This window comes from Astatotilapia calliptera, chromosome 2 (assembly GCF_900246225.1).
Source record: "Astatotilapia calliptera chromosome 2, fAstCal1.2, whole genome shotgun sequence".
Taxonomy (NCBI): Eukaryota; Metazoa; Chordata; class Actinopteri; order Cichliformes; family Cichlidae; genus Astatotilapia; species Astatotilapia calliptera.
Genome location: NC_039303.1, coordinates 6506182 through 6521997, shown reverse-complemented (window position 1 = coordinate 6521997; position 15816 = coordinate 6506182). Strand labels below are relative to the sequence as shown.

The 15816-nt window shown below is 41.0% G+C and overlaps 1 protein-coding gene across 13 annotated transcripts in view; it reads right to left on the bottom strand.

Annotated features, from left to right (window-relative positions):
• rapgef2b (Rap guanine nucleotide exchange factor 2b) overlaps positions 1 to 15816 on the bottom strand; it is a 102650-nt gene that overhangs the window by 15832 nt on the left and 71002 nt on the right. For 10 of the 13 annotated variants that reach the window (XM_026182840.1, XM_026182848.1, XM_026182857.1 and 7 more), the window contains 3 exons: positions 7319 to 7450; positions 2409 to 2586; positions 11 to 147 (listed from right to left, as the gene is read on the bottom strand). In XM_026182840.1, the coding sequence (XP_026038625.1) occupies positions 11 to 147; positions 2409 to 2586; positions 7319 to 7450 (447 nt within the window). Of the gene's footprint in view, positions 1 to 10; positions 148 to 2408; positions 2587 to 7318; positions 7451 to 14831; positions 15529 to 15816 lie in introns of those variants that run through there. The other 3 variants (XM_026182935.1, XM_026182941.1, XM_026182917.1) reach the window with 3 other exon arrangements.

Genomic DNA, 15816 nt, shown 5'->3' with positions numbered 1-15816 from the left:
CAACACACACCTCTTCTCCATCATTGAGAACGATGGTGCCGGCGCGTTCGACCACAGCGAAAACCATGACAGCGCAGAGTTCCCTCCTCACTGACATGGTCATGTTGGCAAATGCTGGCAGTTGATGCATGAACTCCAGTAATTGCTCTGCGAGAGGAACAAAGGAGAGACAGCAGAGGAGTTTAGGAAAGGCATCAAAGAGACACTTGGAGGAGAGAAAGAGGGGGGGCAGCGTAGCGTGCACCTGGCAGGTCTGCACTGCCCTCAATCCAGCATCAAAATGGATCATCACCACAATTATATCAAGCCAACGGAGAAATCATTATGTGGACAAGACAAAGCCAAATATCAATTCTATTGATAAAAACTTTAAGGCAAGCGAGGAAAACTGCTGACAATTCACTCAACGACCTCTGTGCGACTTAAGGGAGTTATTGAAGACAATGAACCAGAAGTGAAATCATAGTGGGTGTGCTGTCAGGGAGGATCAGGCTTACAGCCAACTGTCCTCACACATCTCCATCCAGCCATGAACAGACATGTACATCCTTCACAATGTGCTTTTAACAGATCTTTATGTGACTATTTTATTGTTATCATAAAGTAATCAATTAAATTTGTCCCCGTCTTCTAATATTCAATGTTTTCAACCTTTACATTTGCAGAGGTTTTAATTAACTTAAATAGTTTTGTGGTTCTTACAATATAACCCAGCAGAACCCCCCCACATCTATATGCATAAACAAAAACAGGTTCCAAATGTCATATGATGGCTAGTATGACTGGCATTATGAAACAACAGATGAAAGAGGATGTAATATAGAATCATGTGGGAGAAAACCAAAAAGAAAACATTTTCCCATGACTCCATGCAGGCCTGTGAAAAACTAAGCACACCCCATGAGTCAGTAGCTTGTAGAACTGCTTTCAGCAGCAGTAACTTGAAGTCATCCTTTTCTGCAGGACTACCAGTCTCTCAAGACATTGTGGAGGAATTTTGGCCCACTCTTCTTTACAACATTTCTTTAGTTCATCGAGGTTTGTTGGCTTCTGTTTATGCACAGCTCTTGTAGCCTAACCTAAGATGTGCTGCCATGCTTTTGTTGCAACGAGAGGTTTTCCCCTCGTAACAAACAATCCATACTTGTTAAGTCTTTTTGTATTTTTACTATCACAAACTTTAGTTTTCTTATGTTAACTGTGGCCTGTATAGTCTGAGATGCAGTGCTTGGGATTCATTTATAATTCTTCAAAGTTTCACTTGGCACATTCTGACCTTCGGGTGGATTTGCAGAGACGTTCATTCCTTGGAAAATTGTGTTGACACACACCTGAGTCCTCCAGACCACCAAACGACCTAAATTTCTGCTTTTCCAGAGGTGCTCACACTTGCTGATGATCAGTCAATCAAGTGCCTCTGATTAGCAGCACCTGGCTGCTAATTACACCCCCGCCTTTTTTTCCTGGACTCTATACAGACCTTTGAAAAATTTTCTCACTACTGTAGACCAAAAACTCTAAATTTCATGATGACGATTGGAAAACAATGAATTCTGAATTTGGTGCAAATGTATAGTTTCTCATTATTGAATATGTGATTGGATGCAAGTGCTAGATGCCCATGCTAGGTTTAATACAAGGTGCAGGACTTTCTGCAGCACACCTACACTGATGCTCACAGAAAGAAAACACACTTCTATACGCCATCTACCAACCAGCAGCAGTGTGGTGTACTGGTTGACCTGGGCTTGGCATGGCAACAGCGTCGTGTGAGAAGCTGCGGAAGCACTAAAAGTTTAATGCGCAGGGAGAGGTGAGGCGAGAGGATGTGCCAGCGTGACCTAGAAAAGCCTGCTGGCAAGGGGAGGGGGTACAGCAGGGAGATAAGTGAAGTGGGGGAGGGGTTGGCACTTGTTCTTACTCTCTCGCAGTCCACAAATGTATCATCCTCCCCAAGTCCACATCTGCCACTAAGCTGAGTGTGCACACTTTTTTTTTTTTTAAACAATGCCTATCATTTTCATTTGAGAAGAATCGTAGCCTTAAGAGTTATGATACTGCAAGCCTGATGGGGCTTTGAGAATTACTCGAAAGCCTCGATCATGAGAGAAGCACAGACTTGAGATAAATGTAAATTTATGGCGACGATTTAAATAAGAAAGCAGGGAGTGGCTTTTTATAAAGCATAAATTAATGTAAAAATGGGACAATGGGGCTTCTGTTTAAATTGGTATTTTTTACACCATTCTCTAAAGATGTCTTCAAATATAGAACTCTCAGGCATGCACAAGAATAGGCAGGATATTTTTTTCACAATGAACACTGCACGGTTGAATATTTACACTAGTGCTATTGATCAGAATAGTCATGAAGAGCCAAGTAAATTCAATCCCTAGTTGGGTGCTCACCTATGTCATCATCGGTCCTGTCCATGGGGTCCTTCTCCAGACAGTCCCGCACAATGTCCCGGCTCATGAGGGGGTCGGACGCTCGCTCGATGTCCTCTTCATCGTCGTCCTCCTCAGAGTCCACAGCGGTCTCTGGCAGGCCACTCAGGTCCATGTCACCTGGTTCGTTTTCTGTGGCCTAGAAAGAAACAACAGGTAAGCCATGAGTCAATGATAAACACGAGCAGGGACTCTGCGGCTCGGTGCAACATCAGCAATCCCGCCACCACAAGGCCAAACGCGTTCATCTATCCAGCTCCTTGTTCGAGTTCGAGAGTCTACTAGCGACACACTGAATGACCAACCTCCATGCTCGTTACAGGGAAAGCTTTGAATTATCAGATAAAAGCTTGAAAAATAAATCCCCACCCATGTCAGCTGTCCAAACGGGGACAGAGTAAACACATTGTAAACAGCCAGTGAAATATTTTTTCATTTTAAGCAGCACATTCAACACACACACACACACACACGTCATTTTACAGTAAGAAAAAAAAATCAGCTGTGACACAAAAAACAAATTCCTTTGTGCACATTTGACCCATTTCTTGAAACTGATAAGAGGTAATCAGTACAGTAGCAGAAAGACAGGCGTCAACACTGCATACAAAACAGTCTGCTATGCATAGTAACAAGCTAATTAACTCTCAACTTTCCTCCCCTCTTTTCTCCCCCACAGCAAACGCCACAGCCTGCCTCGCAGCCAGATCCTGTTCTTTGAAAGCAGAAGATGAAATATGTGCGAAGCCGTGAAAATGAACTAAGATGAGAAGCAAGCGTAATGCAATTACTTGTGCCTGAGCGATACCAGCGGAGTTCATCTGCCATCATCAAAGAAAGTATTTCTATAAATGACAGAGGGGCCAGATTGCCTGGTTCACACTCACACAACATGAAAACCATTTAAAGAGCAAGTCAAAGCAGTCACAAAAAAGGCAACACAACATCGGCTCTGCTACCTCCCAACAGTGAACCCTCTTACCCAAATACGGTTCTCAATCTCAAACCTCTTAACAGAAAGAGAAGAATAGGTTGCCTTTGCAAACTGTCCGCAAAATCCCAGAGATAGACGCATCTTCATCTCCCAGACTGTCAGTCTGCTTCTAATTTTTTAATGCTCAGTCTCCCTGTGCTTGGTCTCTCTCAGAAACCCTATGTCATTTCTCCTCAAACGCCATGTGCAAAGGGCTCTTTAATGATTCAGTGTCTGAATGGCCGTTTGGGCATCACTGGTCCACACCCTGGTGGGTGGAGCCTGCAAACACGATGAAAGTGAAGAGTCACAGATTAGGTATGGAGCAGAACACAGTACAGAGGAAAACTTCTTGCATAAAACTACAGAGGATCATGTGACCAGTGTACTTTAAAAACACTAGACTGGTTCACAACACTTAACAACCCACATAATACAGCATTAGAAACTCAAGGTTATATACAACAATCAGTTCATAGCCAGCTGTCAAACGTGTGTATGCTTTCATATTGCATTTAAATACAGAGGGCCCGGCTGCCTTTGTGCTCATGCACGGCCCTTTTTTCATGCCATGCATGTATCAGAAATCCATAGATGTGCAGAACGCATTAAGAATCAGTGGGCAAGTCAGGTGTTGTTAATATTTCATTAGGGCTATTCTTGGATCAATGCTTTCAAAGTCCTTCTGAAGGACCAATTTCATGATTTATTCAGATACAAACAGTGCGCCATGTTGGCAGTGACGTGGGAATTACGTGGCGATAGCAGTGGAATAGCCTGGTGGTTCGACTATTCAGTACTCCATCCAGAATCTAGACTCCAGTATGCTCAGCAAAAATGTGTACAGTAAAAATAATGTTTAACACAAGCATATTTCACCAACATCAACTTCACATGATCTCAAGTGTAAATTATGAAGTATCCTCTGATCCATTTATTCAACACCAGCCCCAGTGAGCACTGCAAACATTCCTTGTTTCTGATGTTCTGCACATTTAAAATGTTTTTTATTCTGAAACATGCAGGGTGTAACTTTATCTAATAATAAAAAAGCAATGTTGCATAAACCAACAGTCTTAGAAATCATGCTGTGCACTCATGGTTAGAATTTCAATGTTTTCTGTCCACATTAAAGGCATGTCTGCATGGTGTTCATTTTCTAAAAGTTTGTGATAAAAATGAGGAGATTCTTGTAGACTGGATAGCAAAAAAAGCCCAACAACTGCTTTATATAACAATTTCCACTTAAGCCAGGAAATGATTAGGAGAAGATAGAGAGCATAGAGTGCTCAAGAACTTCAACAGAAGCAGACAAAAAGAAAAATCCAAAAGCTTCAAAACCACAGCTTCCCAAATCACAATCTGATGGAGCATCCATAGAATGTGTCTGTTCAAGCCTGATTGACAGACATCCCAGAAATTCAGAAGTGAGTAATCTCATGATTATCCTCTTGATTGACTGATTGATTAAACTTTCTGCTTGTAAAGTGCCAGAAAATACAAGTTTCTTAAGCCAAAAGAGACAGGTTCAAATAGCCTAATGTGTCCAACTAACAGTCCAAATATAACAGTGAAATACAGAATAGAGCCAAACTTTGACTCGAAGGTATCTGAAGCATTTTGATTGCTGAAACGGTTAAAACAGAGGAAGCACGTATGAAGCATATAAGAGGTTCGTCATCGAAGCTAAGGAATTTAAATACAGTATTCTGAGCCAAAGTTACAAATAGCAGAGTAGAAGTTAAACCAAACATTATAGAGGCTGAATAAAAAAAACAAAACAAGAGAAAACAGAACAGTGTCTGTGATTCAGTGAGAGGAGAAAGAGACTGAGAGGGAAAAAAAAACCAAGAGGCCGCCACAGAGCTGCTAGCAGATGGTGCTAAGACCAGGATCACAGACTGGGGACAGTAGAGCCTGTTCAACCTGCCCCAGCCAGCCACAGCATGGTCAAAACATATACACATACACACACAGAGCTCCACAATAACACACCCCTCATATGCAATTAGACTGTTTGTATTGAGCATACTGAATGAGTGCCCTGATGCACACCAACCACAGTCAGTCGAAGCAAACAGCACAGCCACAATCCTGCTTACAAACATAACACACATTTACAGACACACAGCAGGTGACAGAATTAGGAGCCAATGGGGTGGGTGTACTATGCTAAGCGGATTAGTTGCAGAGTTTGGGGCACGTCCACAATCAGTTGAGTGCACATACTTGAATTGGGTTTTAAGGGTTCAAATGTTTAACTTTGATTATGTTTTCATAACTACCCAGCAGAATTGAAAAGGCTTGGTGAGGGTGGGTGGACGGGGGTTGGATTGCAAGCAAACCAAACACTTTTGGTGCAGATCTTTATAACGTTATTTATAAACTGCTAAATTAAGCATTGGCCTTGATGAAGGATGGGTTGAGGGAGCCCATCCTTCATCAAGTTACACATATCTCAACACCACTAAACAAATTATGTGAGGCCTACACGTGCTAATATTTTAGCACAAAAATGCTCATCAAGTGCCCTCATTACATGAGACTGTATATCACAGCTTTGTGGGAGTCCTGTACTTCTGCTTTGAGGTGATGAAAGGCAGAGCTGGAGTCAGGATGTAGGCTGGACCACCTGCTTGCAGCCAGCAGCCTGTCTGCTCATCCCCTGCTGCGTAGCAAAAGTCTCCCATTAGTGTCTTATAACATGTCTGGCAAAAAAGGCTTTAAATTCTTCCAAAGAAAATTAGTCCTCCTTAATGAGACTAATGCACATTCCCAGAGGTATAGTCATCATTTCACAAAAAGCATATGTTTTTTCCATTTTTTCCATAAAGACTTGGTCTCAGATGAGGTCAAAGTTTGTTCTATATCACAGATTTTAAATGCTATGTTACATGTTAGATCACTGAAGCATATATAAATACACACACACCCCAAATCATGCAAATCAATGTTTTTTCTCATTATTTACAATTCATCACAAGGTTATGTCGAAACAAACCAGCTCAATGAGTATTTGTTAATTGAAACTGCAGGAAAACACACGATAAGTCTGCCTCGTCTAATGAGGTGAACAGAAAACTAGTCAGGTTAATACAAACACTGCAAAGGAGAGGAAACAAACTCAGTCCCGATCAGAGGGGAACAGCTACACTTTTAATGCTTAGCAGTTGATGCATTATACATTTGGTTTATTATTACCACACAGACTGAATATAAAAGATGGACCTTGCCACTGTGATGAAGTCTCAAAGTGAAAATTTTGATCATTGCTATTTATGTTCACATCAGTAACTGAGAAACCAGACACAATAAAACGACATGTTTCTATGGTAGTGGTTTGCCAATCACAGGTATGCCCAGCTTGATTTATTGTTTACTTTAGATGTAAAGTAATCCACAAAATGAACATGATACTGTATTAAATATGATTTGAAACTGGAGACTGAGAATTTTATCTGATTAACAAAATGCTAACCTAAGCCATAAATAAAGTGAAAAGTAGACTTTCATAGACTTCTATATAATCAGATTTCTCTTTGCAACAGTCATCACCCCCAGCTGATCTTTGTAAAGAAGGCAAATATTAAACTTGTCCACTTTTGAGACATGGAAATTTCATCCATCTTATTTATTAAGTCTACGTGGCTGCAGTCAGGTAAACTAACTGGCTGTAGCTTCATATTTATGGCATGCTCATGAGTGGTAGTGTTCTTCTTATCTAACTTTTGTCAGTAATTCCAAAAAGGCCCTAGCTAGACTGATAAATGTTTTAGCATCTTTATGATTTCCTCTTGCTCAGCTATGGCTGCATTAACTAGTTAAACTACCATGCACCTGCTTAGCTATCCAAGGGAGTCCAAGCTGGGGATCCAGCACCAGGGATGGGAGGACTTACCTGGTAAATGTCTGACAGGCTGCTGCTTCCAGAGTCGCTGGTGATACTACATCCTGAGTGGCTTGAGGAGACGTGGGTCACCTGTGGGTGTAAGCCGTCGGCCAGGTGAAGTCTGCTGAAGTCTGCGGGGAGCTGCACATACACACACACAACATACACACAGATGGTCAGTATCAGCCAGCCCAGCAACCGCTATTGGTCATTCACACCAACACTCGTGCTGACTGCCAAACATTGGATGCAGACTTAGCAGCATGTGTGTCTAAAAATAGGCGGTTTAGCTTTTATTCTATTTCTTCATTTTTTTAATTATGTTTCCCCACTTCATTTGATAATAAGCAAAGACAGACTTTCTGCTGTAAAACAATAACATATCCACTTTAATTTTAATTGGAAGGCAGTCTGAAAAACATTCAATTTGTTCCCATTAATGAATAAAAAGGGGTTTATCGTCTTCTTCGTAGCAAAGCAGTTATTTCACAAGAAAAATATTAATCAGAGTTTAAACAAGAGCTCAGCTTTCCTTTAATAATACATTTTGTGTAAAGGAAAGGCAGAGCCAAAAAGATTTTAATTAAATAACCCAACATTTACAGAATGTGTCAAAAATATTTAGTTTTTAAGTCTCATTTTTGAAATCCTTTGGTTTACTTTAGAAGAATACTACACGTATTAGACAAAAGCATGTAAGAAAATGGGTTACAAAACTGAAAGGGAGTAGAAACTCGGGATTAAACGATAAGATAATCATTGTTTTAAATACAGCAAAGGAGCTCCTTTCCTGAGACCAGCAAAAAACAAACATGCCCTGCATACATCAAGAAAACACCCTCATTAAGGTACTACGAACTTGAGTAAACTAAATGAATACTGGGCAGTAATGGGGAAAACCCCTCTGAGTAATTCATACGGTATAAAGTGCTAGAAAGCCCAGCCGTAATTAGCCACATTGTAAATGAGCCAACCCGCTTCTCCATGGAAATGACCCCAAAATGCAAAATACATCCGAAATCCTCCCACTGCTCAAGTTTTAGGAATCAGATGAATTAAAAATAAGAAGCAGTTTGAACTGCTACAACTCAGAGGTTTATTTGAAGTCTGCAGATGCTCTATGGTTTCTGTATGTGTGGCGTTAGAGTGGAGACAGTCAACAGCAAACACAGCAGCACAAATTTCCATAATTGGTAATGATTTAAGGCCTAAACTTATCAGTTTAATGTCCTGGGACTTTGGAATCTTGATCCATTTATTGAAAGTTTTTCTGCAAGTTTCTGTAATTCTATAGATAAAATTATTCAGGTATTAGCTCAGAAAATTATTATTACACTGACATAATTAGTGTTCAACTGCTGTCCTATGCATTTAAAATCCAACCTGATGGATCAGTTGTTAAAATGTATGATATACTCATTGATTATAGACCACCTGAAGCCCATAGAACATAGCTAACATTTGTGGCTTGACATCTGTAGATGTCAAGTACACATTGTATTTATTTCAAATGAAATAAATGAAATGTGTTTGAATCACACTCATCAAATCCGACTAGAATGTCAGAGTGGTGAATTATGGATTTAATCAAACAGCATAAACTGGTTCGTGGTGTCTCTAGACTTGACTATTTGATGGCTAAATGTTTTATTTACCAATATACATCGGATACTCTGCAGGGAGACTGTTAGCTCTGGGGCATGCTTCAACTCCACTTCTTGCTGTGGCAGAGCATTAATATTAGATTTTTAAACTGAAAAGTCAAAGTGGGCCGATTTAACTAGTCTGCTCCACTCAGGAAATCAGCCAAATCTAAACATCTTGAGATTGGGTTTGGAGTTTTAAATTTTGATAGTAAACAAGATTTTTTTTTTTTTTATGTTCAGTGATTTTTTTTTCCCCCCAAATGTTTCCTCACTTGACAGTAAAAACGTTTTTACTCAGCTTTGATAAATGGTGATGAATTAGGGTGAGACTTTGAAATTTTAAAGAAAAAAACCCAACAACTTTCCTTTAACAGATCCTGATGTAGAGGTGACCAGCAACGCTTTCAGCTCTTCGTTTCTAAGCTATGAAAGGTTAACTCATCTCTGAAATTCAGAAGTCTGGGTATCAACACCATCCACCAATTTGGGATGCAAATAACATCTCTGCCTCAGATTATTTTGGAAATCAGCTTTGAAGTCCCACTTGGATGACAAATGGAATAGATTGGATAGAAATGCATCTCGGGATCTTCATTTGCAAGTAAATAGGTCTGAGCCATCATCTGCTCTTGAATGTACTCAATGAAAACATCCATCGTCACAGCTCCTCAAGTGCTCATCTGCATTACGGCTTAATGAAAGAGTTTTTGAGAATGGAAGTGTTTTGCTGCCAGAATGATCGTTGTGTGATAGATAGAAGAAACTAGTTTTGACTAAAAGACTTCTTAACATTCATGAGGCAGAGTCACAATAAAACTGAAGGGCTTGAATATGTTGGAGCACTGAACTGATTTGGAAGTTATTTGGAGACCTTTGTGAGTGAAAAATTTTAACCTGAGACATATCAATTCACAAAGCGCCTTCATGTGTCAGTGACAAGAGACCAAGAGCCAGACAGTGCTGCTCCTGTGGCACCGAGGTGTGATGTGATTACACTGTGTCAAAGATTGCCATCACGATTAATTATCTGGCTGGCTGCACCAACCAAAATGGTCGACCGGAGGGCCTAGTGGCTCTCTATCCCGCCTTGGGCTGCTTTTTTTCACTCCCTCGTCTGGTTGACTTCACCCTGAGTGCCTCCAGCTGACTTCCACAATATTACTGAACAAATATTATCTGATGAATCTCTTTTGTCTGTTTGTATCTGTAATGATAAAGCCTCATCACATTTCCTTTTGATGACTTTTATGGCGTAATACGTCACTCGTTGCAATACAAATTTCAGACATAAGGTTATATTGGAGCTCTAGCAATTTATATTTAAGCTTAGACATTTTTCGCTAGAGTGATGTAGCCTTGAGGCCTGCCATCAACGTCACGTTTATCCCAAAGGAAATTTGTACTCTGGGATTACAGCAAAGCTGGAAGCGAGGAAAGCTTGGCCTCAAATACACACCAGTGAGGTACATTGTTGCTCTTACATGCTCCATTATCATTAACAAAGCAGCACTGCATTTTATTTTGAGTTGATTTCCGGGAGTACTGAAATGCAGACAGCTCTGCACTTGAAAACAGTCCCTGAAATATGAACAAGTTTAGGTTTTTTTGAGGGGAAAAAAAGGCTTTAAAATGTCTAAAGACAATTTGCAGGAAAAAACAAACAAACTTAGGGCTGAGCACCACAGAGAAACGAGAAACTAGTGGGAAGGGCTCTGATGCATTCTGGGTTTTGTTACAGTAACGGAAACACAGAAAAATCTAAACCCTATTCTTTACAAATACAGATTATTAAAAGATAACAAAAAATCTGCAACTGGAAATATTTTTAACATACAGTTAGGGAGAGTGCACAGAGGTTACGTGAATATTGTCATTTCTGCGAGTACAAACAAAAATGACCATGTAAGATTTGTCGATATGATTATCCCAACTGGTTTCCACAACCAGGCAAAAAAGCCCCCCCTCCTCCTCCTCCAAAAATAAATTATAGGAGAATTAAAAATTAATAAATAAATGAATGAATAAATAATAATAATGCACTTTAAAAAGGGGAACACCACAAGCCCCTCCCCCTGGAAAGACCCAGAGATAAAGGGAGGACCAGAAAGCAGGATAAAGGGAAAGGATAATAAACACTTAATCCTTTCTCTACACTCATTTAGGTCAGCTGTCTGTCAGTCAATAACCCAGGGTCCATGCAGTCCATAAGCATGTGATCCATCGACTTATTTGGCCCAATGGCATCCACGAGACTGGGCCAAGATGGATGACAGAGCAACAATAATGACTGACTCATTAAGTATTTTCAATTAGCAGCATGATGATACGGTATTGTACATACATGGGTTGTTAACCCCAACGGATATGCACAATCCATAGTAAAACATTGTTTATTAAATTGGTGTATATTGGTGACAATAAACATCTGCCACAGTGTGAATGTTTCTATTCTCCTACCTTACTGTATATAGGGCTGTCTGAGCTCCACATTCACTGTTCTCTGGCAAACAAATGAAGTGAACTCTGCAGAAGCGCGAGCCGAAAATACGTACAATCAGCTGTCACAGGAGGATTAAGCGTCGCTCTAATGCTCGAGCCACAACACTGAACTCTGCCTACATGTGAGCAGATGTGGTGCTCCTTAAATTACACTGCAGACCTAATGACCTAGATTGCTGGGTGGAAACCCTGGCTGGCTCTCAATCTCATTACTGCCTTTATATGCTGGGAGTGAATCACTGCTGCTACACTAGACTTCCGTTCTAGAGGGTCACCAGACTGCCACAATGGAAAATGCAGATTTTAACTTCCACTGAAAACAAATTTCAGTGGTTGGGTTTAAATTTTGGACAAAAAACAAACAAACAAACCAAAAAAACAACAAAAAACAAAAACAAAAAAACAGGGATTTTTTTATGATTCATTTCTGATTTTCTGCTGGTGAAATAGCTTGAAGCTGTGCTGCTCCTTTATACATTTGACATGGGATTTAAAACTTTCTCTGCTTGTTACAAAATGGAAAACCTGGATGCCTAAGAGGCAACAGGCACATCCCAGAGTTTTCCCTGACCATTGTGGCAGCTTCTCGCTTTCCTGAGCCTCGCGGATCAAGAGATTAAAATCCTTTGGGCAGGGTGTCCGATTAAATGGGTTTGATATGCTCTCTGTGCTTTCCCTTCCCCAGATACAGCTCCACCAGTCAGTAACACACAAGTCAGCAGTTAGATAGGGAGAAAATATTACCTACAATGAGGCAATCCACTATATTGTCATTGGAATAATTTTTTACCAAATGTCAAACACTGTGAAAGGTTTTTTTGCCGAAGTGCAATATTACACTTCTAAAAAAAAAAAGTCTTTTCTTTACGAAAAGTAAAAAAAAGAAAGAAAAAAAGACCAAGCTTTTTTTTTTTTATTGACATTCAAGATGAATAAAGGCACAACGTATTATCTGACAAAACGTTTGGATATTGCTTTTCAATCCGTGGAAATAAATTTTTTCTCTCAAATTTTGTGAATGAGAAATGCTATTCTTCCATCACCAAAAGATCCAGCCATAAAGCCTCTTCAAAGCACAAGAATTCAACATGAACTATTAGTTAGCATGTAACTTGTTGCAATAAAGATAAATGAAACCATACGTTTTCATGGGAAAGATAAGCAATGGTGATGATAGTGTGATTGCTGTAATACGATCTAGTGGCTTTTATTTGGTGGGTTTCCTGCTGGGATAAGGGACTATTTACACAAGCCTTCATTTGTTTGCTAAGAACATAAGAAAACAAAAGTCAAATGAAGGGGGTAAGACAGTAAGAAGAGATAAGGGCAAGTTTGATACCAAAGCTAAAGATCTTTTCAGAGCTTGTGAAAAGGAATACAATTAAATTAACAACAATTAGTCTGAAAATTGGAAGAAAAAGAGTAAGATACAGATGATGAAGATGATCACGATTACTGCAGTCTACTTTCTGTAATTTTCCATTCTTGCCCTTTTGTTAACTTACTTAATTGTCTGTATAATTTGTCTAAGTTTTCGGTTAGACAAGTAAGTGCGATGCGCTCCAGACTCTAAACATGTTTTGGCACTTGAAATTCTTCTATCCTGCCAGCAACAATGCTTTAATTAGAATTATGTGCTACTTGACAGCTGTTTGGCCCCTTCCTCATTAACAGTGATTACAGCAATCCTATAATAAATGATTTAAGATCATAAGTGTGTAAAGCACTATTTTTATGCTCTGTGGTGTTTGCTAGATTTCTGGGAAATTAGTCAATTTATTCTCTCAAAATTAATTTATATGCAATGACTGAAGTGACAATGAACACGTTTATTTGGAGAGATTTAAAAAAAAAAAAAAAGAAGAGTATAGGCCTAAATATATGTGCCAATCATTAAAATATGGAAAAGTGCTAAAAGGCACGGCAGCCATAAGGTGCTATACTGTGTATGCATTGTATTGGCTTATATCCTATTAAAATGACAGTGTAGCTATAGGTAAGACTTCAAAATGACATAAGCTTTAAGGATCTGCAGATGGATAGTTGCAATAGGGGGAAAAAAAAAGAAGATGTTTAATATGCCACATTTTTTTTTGGGGGGGGGGGGGGGGGGAATCGATCTTGTATAAACAACTTCATATGAGTATTGTTAGGGCCTTGGTCACCTACAGGCGTCCCTGAGGGAAGCAGCATAAACTGAGAGGGAAGAAGATGAGCCATCTCATCTAGGGTGACATGTCCATGTCTATTATAGGAATATTAAGGTGATTTTTCGTTAAGCATCTGTGCTCTGCAAACCAGGAAACGTCCATCAGTGTGATTTACGGCCTTGTCTCTGTATGTGTGTGAATGGATGTGTGCGGTCGCGATGTGTGAGTGATGCCAGCGGTGCTGACAGTCGATCTATCTGCTCAGGCCTCCAGTGTCTGCTGGAGCTACCGGCTGCTTCCAGCACCACGGACAGCGCCACCAGCAAGAAGCCGGTGGTTCAAACTAGAAGCAACTTTACCGAGGTAATAAGGGAGGGAGGGAGGGAGGGAGGGAGAGGGGGGGGGGGGGCGCAATTAAAAACACCCAACATCCTTTCTGTGTGTTCTCGGGCTGAATTAACCATTTTATGCTTTAAAATAACTCATCGTGCATCAGTCTCTGTAATGCGACCCGGCTGTAACAGCTCCTGGAGCCTAAAAGGTGGACTAACTGAATTTAGGGGAGCTCTCTGAACACATGACATCATCTCCCAGAAAAGGGAAGAAAAAAAATACACCCGGGATTCAGGATTCACTGCTTGTATCTCCGATGCAAATAATACCTGGCAAAGCTAATTTCACTTTAGCGACTTACGATTATTCTTCACGTCCACTGCGTCGTTAAACGTGATGAGAAAGATGTGTCGGTCATTAAAACACAGACACAGGCTACATCTGCAACGATGTGTTCGTGTTTGACCACAGGAAAATAAGGGCTACTGTTCAAGGGCCTTCGTGGGTACAACGTGGCACTGAACCATTACTGACCTCGCTCTGATTTTTTATTTTTAGAATATTTTACTCTAATGTCCTGGCAGATCGATAATGTAAGATTCACGCAGTTGTGCGCGTGTCTGCGCGCGTAAGTGACAGCAAGCACATGGCGGCCGTTTCTAGTACAACACACTGACACACATCGGAGGCTCGACGGGGCAATAATCAGCTTGTGATTCGGGTTTCTGATGCGTCCTTGGTCTGCCCTGCGTTCATTCATCTTGTGCAGGCTCGATAGAAATCTGATGCACATCCATTATACGGCCGGTAATCATATCTACGGGGTCATAAATGAGGGCGAGAGACAGAAAAAAAGATGGAGAAAAAAACGCTGCAAGTCGATAGGCTACTTACCGGGGTTTTATCTTGCTGGCTCGGGACTCCATTGCTGTCTGATGCTGCTAATGGTTTCATAATGAAAAAATGTTCACCGGGCTAAAATCTAACATCCCGGACCTGCTCTATGCTACAGCATAGACCCTCATTTTCATCCAAAGCGACCTGCCCTTTCCCCTCCCTCAGCTGCGCCGTCTCCCTGGAAGGAGGCGGCGGCTTGTCAGTTTTGGGAGTATCCGCTGTTCCTTGGCCTGATTTGACACTCCAAACCGACACCACCTTCTGCGTTTATTCCAGCCACCCCGCTTCTTCCAACAGAAATATCTTAAAATCACCGAAAAGGAGGAGGAGGACAGAGGGGGAAAAATCCTTTTATCCAAGCGAAGAAAAACAGCCAGCGTCTTCTCTCCGCGCAATTGACAATCACATCTCCAAGCTGAGAGCAGCGGCGCGCGATAAGAACGCAGAAACAGGGGAAAAGATGGGAAAAATGGCTGACAACACTTTCACTCACGTTTACTCCCTCCGCCTTCCTTCCCTCTCTATCTCTTTCTCCCTCCCTCTCGCGAAAGTAAAGCGACACACGCGAAAACACACACGCACGCCTTTATGCACCATTAGATTATTTGAAGACCGAGACGCCTGCAGCCTCCGCTGAGGTACTGTACGTTAAACCCAGCGGTTTGTTTGTAACGGGAGCAGGGGGATGTGTGTATGTGTGTCAGTGGTGGTGGAGGAGGGGGAGGGAGGTGGTGGTGGTGGTGGTGGAGGAAGAAGAGGAAGGGGGTGGGGGGATAAGGACCTCCTCCCTGCCTGAGAGTGATGCTGTCAGAGCAGCCACTATGGCTGTGCTCATCTGGAGGACTTACAACACCTCAGCTCTGATAGAGAGATAGAAGAGGGTGGATGATTAAATAAAAATGAGGAAGATGGATGAAAAGCAATGTCCAAGGAGAGATAGAAGGTGATACACAGCTGAGAAGTGGGAGGAAGGCGATAAGTC